At 41.9% G+C, this 6,031-nt stretch overlaps 2 protein-coding genes and 1 pseudogene across 4 annotated transcripts in view; 2 read left to right on the forward strand and 1 right to left on the reverse strand.

Moving 5' to 3' along the window:
- Positions 1 to 6,031, forward strand: part of SCP2 (sterol carrier protein 2) — a 97,123-nt gene that overhangs the window by 44,842 nt on the left and 46,250 nt on the right. The window lies entirely within an intron of this gene.
- LOC108286514 (60S ribosomal protein L26-like) lies at positions 2 to 492 on the reverse strand. Its single transcript, XM_017504387.2, has one exon. The coding sequence runs from the start codon at positions 474 to 476 to the stop codon at positions 39 to 41; it is 438 nt and encodes a 145-aa protein (XP_017359876.1). The 5' UTR covers positions 477 to 492; the 3' UTR covers positions 2 to 38.
- Positions 639 to 3,040, forward strand: LOC108286515 (annotated as a pseudogene).

Raw genomic sequence — 6,031 nt, forward strand, 5'->3', positions numbered from 1 at the left:
ATTTCAAGTTTTAATCAAAGCTTGTATATAACGTTACTTTATTCCTGCATCTTCTCAATTGTTTCTTCCTTGTATTTGCCCTTTTCCTTTCCTACTTGGCGAGATTTGGCTTTCCGTTCAAGGATCTTTTTGCGGTCTTTGTCCAGTTTTAGCCTAGTGATAACCACCTTGCTGGGGTGAATGCCTACATGGACAGTTGTGCCATTAGCCTTTTCCTGCTGCACGCGTTCAATGTAGATTACGTATTTCTTCCCGTACACCTGGACTACTTTGCCAATCTGCTGACCTTTATAGTGTCCTCGTACAACCTGAACTTCATCATCCTTTCGGATGGGCATGGATCGCACGTTGTATTTCTGTCTCAGCTCTTTGGAAAGAGGGGAGGACATAATCTTCCTGCGAATGTGGGAAGGTGCACTGAAATGCCTTTTGCGATTCTTGCTTCGGTCGGAAGTCACAAAGGGATTGAACTTCATTTTGGCAGCTCCTGCTTGGGCGATGGCCGCAAAAGGGAAGAGCCGATCTAATTTTTATATAAGAAAATGCACAGTTCTGTCTCTCAGAACCTTCCTTCTGCCGCGTTTGCACCTTGCTGCTCTAGCCTCTGGGGCACATTCCATCCTTTCAGCCTGTAACCAGCAGAGAAAAAAAATTGCATATTTTATTGTCCTGTACAAACCTTGAGGCAAGCAAAAAAATTAAAATAAATTTTAACCATGAGGGAAATCTGCACATCCAGGCTGGTCAGTGTGGCAATCAGATTAGTGCCAAGTTCTGGGATGTGATCAGTGATGATCATGGCATTGAGCCCACCGGCACCTAACATGAGGACAGCACCTGTAGCTGGACTGCATCTCCAAGTACTACAATGAAGCCACAGATGCCAGATATGTTCCTCATGCTATCCTGGTGGATATAGAACCTGGGACCAGGGACTCTGCTAGCTCAGGCCCTTTTGGCCAGATGTTTAGATCAGACATCTTTGTTTTTGGTTAGTCTGGGACAGGCAACAACTGGGCCAAAGGACACTACATAGAGGGGGCCAAGCTGGTTGATTCAGTCCTAGATGTGGTGCAGAAGGAGACTGAGAGCTGTGACTGCCTGCAGGGCTTCCAGCTGACCCACTCACTGGGCAGGGGCACAGGCTCTGGAATGGGCACTCTCCTTATCAGCAAGATCCGAGAAGAGCACCCTGATTGCATTATGAACACCTTCAGTGTGGTGCCTTCACCCAAAGTGTCTGACACTGTGGTCGAGCCCTACAATACTACCCTCTCCGTCCATCAGTTGGTAGGAACACTGATGAGCCTACTGCATTGATAACAAGGCCGTCTATGACATCTGTTTCCACACTTTGAAGCTGACTATCCCAACCTATGGGGACCTGAACCACCTTGTCTCAGCCACCATAAATGGTGTTACTACCTGCCTCCGCTTACCTGGCCAGCTCAATGCTGAGCTCTGCAAGTTGGCAGTCAACCTGGTACCCTTCCCATGTCTCCACTACTTCATGTCTGGCTTTGCCCTCTCACCAGCCGTGGAAGTCAGCAGTATCAAGCTCTCATAGTGTCCGAACTCACCCAGCAGGTCTTCAATGCGAAGAACATGATGGCTGCCTGTGACCTGTGCCATGGCTTATATCTCATTGTGGCGCTGTCTTCATGGATGGATGTCTATGAAAGAGGTTGATGAGCAGATGCTCAACGTGCAGAACTAGAACAGCAGCTAATTGTGGAAAGGATCCCCAACAACATTAAGACAGCTGTCTGTGACATCTCACCTCATGACCTCAAGATGGCAGTCACCTTCATCGGCAACAGCACGGCCATCCAGAAGCTCTTCAGGCGAACCTGGAGCAGTTCACTGCCATGATCTGCTGGAAGACCTTCCTCCACTGGTACACAGGCAAGGGCATGGATGAGATGGGAGTTCACTGAGGCTGAAAGCAACATGAATGACCTCGTTTCTGAGTATTAGCAGTACCAGGATGCCACCACAGAAGAGGAGGAGGATTTCTGTGAGGAGGCTGAAGAGGAGGCCTAAGACAGAGCCCCCATCACTTCAGGCTTCTGAGTTCCCTTAGCCATCTTCCTCACCTGTCCCTTTCCTCTCCCTCAGAATTTGTGTTTGCGGCATCAATCCTGTTTTCCATTTTTTTCTTTTCTTTTGGGGGATGTAAAACAGTGCCTGGCACACAGTAGGTGCTCAATAAATACTTGTTTGTGGAATGTTTCCTTTCTCTTTCCACCCTGGGAAGCCTAGGTTAGTGCCATTCTGGGTGACCCTGTATTTCCTTCCAGTGCCCATCCCTTGCATCTGTCCAGTTAATATTTCCCTTTTTCAAAATCTACAACAAACTGGGTCTTGAAAGCCCATGTAGATAATGGCCACCATCCTAAGCCCAAAGCTGAGGATGGTAGAAGATGGCAGGTAGAAGTCACCGCAAGGAAGGGGATGGGATTTTCCATCCTGAAAGTTTTGAGAGGGAAATCCAGGCTATTCAAGTCATAATTTCCAGGTATTTTCATTTTCCATTTCTCAGCTTCGAGGGAGGTGTTAGCAGTATTTTCTCCATTTCCAATCTTTCTCCAAGCTCTATCCTTTGGAGAGGTCTGCCTCACTCTGTCAAATAGAATCTTTCCCTCTCTGACTCTACCTCCCTCACACATTGAATTCCTCCCTTTCTCCTGATCAGAGAAGGGGATCAAGTGGGGAAAGAGAACTAGACTTGGTCCCTAGGCCTCCAGAAATGTCCCCAATCCCCACCTTTTCTTAACTCCCAGAAAAAATTAACATCCTTGACTCTATGTGAATGGTGTATACTCCCACATCAGTGTTTGAGTCATTATCCAGAGGAGAGGGCAACTCTCCTCCATCTTTTTTGCAACACCTCATATCTTCCTTTTGCTGTTGCTTTTCCCCCCTTACGCTTAGTTTTGTTCTGTCCTCCACTTCAGATTTCTATTTTGTGTTGAACTTGCTGCTTTTTTCATATTGAAAAAGTGACATTGCACCAAGAACCAAAAATAAATGGGAATTGGGAAAAAAAAATCCATAGTTCTTGCCAAAACGTGCACACTGATGTTTATAGCAGCATTATTCATAATAGTCAAAAGCCAGAAACAACCCAGATGTCTATCAACTGATGAACAAAATGTGGTATATTTATTTTTATTTTTTTAGATTTTTTTTGACATAGTCTGACTCTGTCCCCAGGGCTGGAGGGCGGTGGTGCGATCTTGGCTTACTGCAACCTCCACCTTCCTTGTTCTAACGATTCTCCTGCTCCAGCCTCCTGAATAACTGAGACTCCAGTGCCTGTCACCACATCCAGCTAATTTTTGTATTTTTAGTAGAGATGGGGTTTCATTATGTTGGCTGCACTGGTCTCAAACTCCTGATCTCAAGTGATCCGCCCACCTCAGCCTCCCAGGTGTGAGCCACTGTGACCAAAATGTGGTATATTTATAGTATGGAATATTTTTTGGCCATGAAAGGAAGGAGGTACTGACATATGCTACAATATAGAACTCTGAAAACATTTTTAAATTCCATTTTTATGATATGTCCAGAATAGGCAAATCCATAGGACAGAAAATAGGTTAGTGGTTGCTTAGGACTAGGGAACATAGGAGAGAGATATCTAAAGGGTATGTGTGGAGTTTCTTTTTGAGATGATGAAAATGTTCTAAAATTGATTGTCATGATAGTCGCACAACTCTGTGAATACACTAAAAAAATCACTGAATTGTATACTTTAAATCGATAATTGTTTTTGACAATTATATACATCCAGATAGCAACCAGCCAAAACAAGATCAAGACCATTTTCATTACCCCAAAATTTCTAGCCCGCCTATTTCCAGTCAATCCTGTGGCCTCCCTGAAACACTTCTCTCTCACTTTCCACCACCACCAGGCTGAGATGTTTAACTTCTCTCATGGCAGATTAGTTTTGCTGATCCTAGAACTTCATATAACTGGAATCATACAGTGCATGTATGTATTCTTTTGTGCTTGGCTTCTTTCATTCAGAAGATTATAAAATTAATCCAAGTTTTTCTTTTTATCAGTAGTTAGTTCTTTTTTATTGCCAAGTAGCATTCTATTGTTGAAATATATCAGTTTGCATATCCATTGTCCTGTGGATGGATATTTGAATTGTTTCCTGTTTAGGGATGCATGAATAAGATTGCTATGAATGTTTATATACAAGTCTGTTTTCAGACATATATTTTTATTTCTCTTGGGGTGATAACTTGGAGTGGAATTGCTGAGTCGTAGGACAGATACATATTTAACTTTATGAGTAACTGTCAAATAAGGCTAGGCGCTGTTGCTGACGCCTGTAATCCCAGCACTTTGGGAGGCTGAAGTGGAAGGATTGCTTGAAGCCAGGAGTTTGAAACCAGCTTTGGCAGCAAAACAAGACTTCATCTCTACAAAATATTAAAAAATTAACTGGGAACAGTAGCATGCACCTGTAGTGCCAGCTACCCAGGAGGCTGAGGTCGGAAGATTGCTTGAGCCCAGGAGATCAAGACTGCAGGGATGCTTACTGCAGCATTGTTTGCAATAACAAACTTAACACAACCTATATGTCTATCAATAATTGAATTACCAGGTTTCTTACAATGAAAATAGTATGTAGACATTAAAAAGAATAAAGACTATAAGTGATAATACAGAAAGATTTTTAAGAGGTGCCGGGCATGGTGGCGCATGCCTGTACTCCCATTACTTTGGGAGGCAGAGGTGGGTGGAATGCTTGAGCCCAGGAGTTTGAGACCAGCCTGGGCAACATGGTGAAACCCCATCTCTACAAAAAATACAAAAATTAGTCAGGCGTAGTGGCACACGTCTGTGGTCCTGGCTACCTGTGTCTTTCCATACTTTTGCAAGTATATCCATAGGATAAATTTCAAACAGTGGATTCACTGTGTCACAGGGTAGTATATATTTAAAAATTAGTGGAGATTGCCATAAAATATTGAACCAATGTATATTTCCAACAGCAGAGTATGAGAATGCCTCTTTTCCTTCAGTCTTGTCAATATTGGATTTTTTTCTCAAATGTTAAAAATTTTGCCAATCTTGACAGATCACCTGTTTGTCTTCCCTGGGTACTGAAAAGGTAACCTAAAACACTCCAGGAAGATAGAATTTACTCAATTTTTAAATATTCAAAGAGAGACTCACATTTCCTGCAGTATCCTTTGATAATCCTTTCTACCATTTGAGTCTACACTGTTGGTAAATTTTTCCTTTTATCATTAATCTTTGGGGTATCATGTCTCGTGATGGTGTAGCATTTTGTGGGAAAAACTTGAGTTGTATATCTTGATGACTTGAGCTGTAGTCTGAATAGGAATGAGGAATTATTGAAAAGTAAATGTTTCCTTGCTACATATTGAGGATTTGGATATATTTTCAGTAAATCTGGCACATGGCCACTAGCTGTAGTGTGCACCAAGAAAGAATTCAGACTCCTTGACTAGATATCACAATGACAGTTATGAGTAGCTTAAACATTTTTTCCCTAGTTACTTGGATAACAAACTGCAACAGGATTCTAAGAGATTCAGAAAATGGTCAAGTAAGTTCCAAAATATGTTAAGACTGGTGGTGAGGGTGTATGGCTCTCTTCTGTAAATGGGATTAATTTAATTGTAAGACAATGTTACTTTGAATGGGGAACTCAGTATTAGGGAATTAGCTTTAAAATTAAAGCTTTATGATACTGGTTTCTGATTTTGTTTAGATCTGGATGAAAGGTTCTAGCTGCCATAACAGTATCCATAATAGAAGAAAATGATAGGTTTCAACATTTGAATTGAGTGTTCTTTTGTTCATTGTCAGTTTAAAGACATGAATTCCTTTCAGATTTCTAATCAGGAAAATTACATTAAACCTGAACCGTTTTTGATTAATTTGCAGTGGTTGTATAACAAACATCACATTAGTGTTCAGGTAATAATGTCATATTTTATTCTAGTTTTCAAAGTGTTTTTACATATACTACCCAACACTA

The sequence above is a fragment of the Cebus imitator genome, unplaced genomic scaffold (assembly GCF_001604975.1).
Source record: "Cebus imitator isolate Cc_AM_T3 unplaced genomic scaffold, Cebus_imitator-1.0 Scaffold322, whole genome shotgun sequence".
NCBI lineage: Eukaryota > Metazoa > Chordata > Mammalia > Primates > Cebidae > Cebus > Cebus imitator.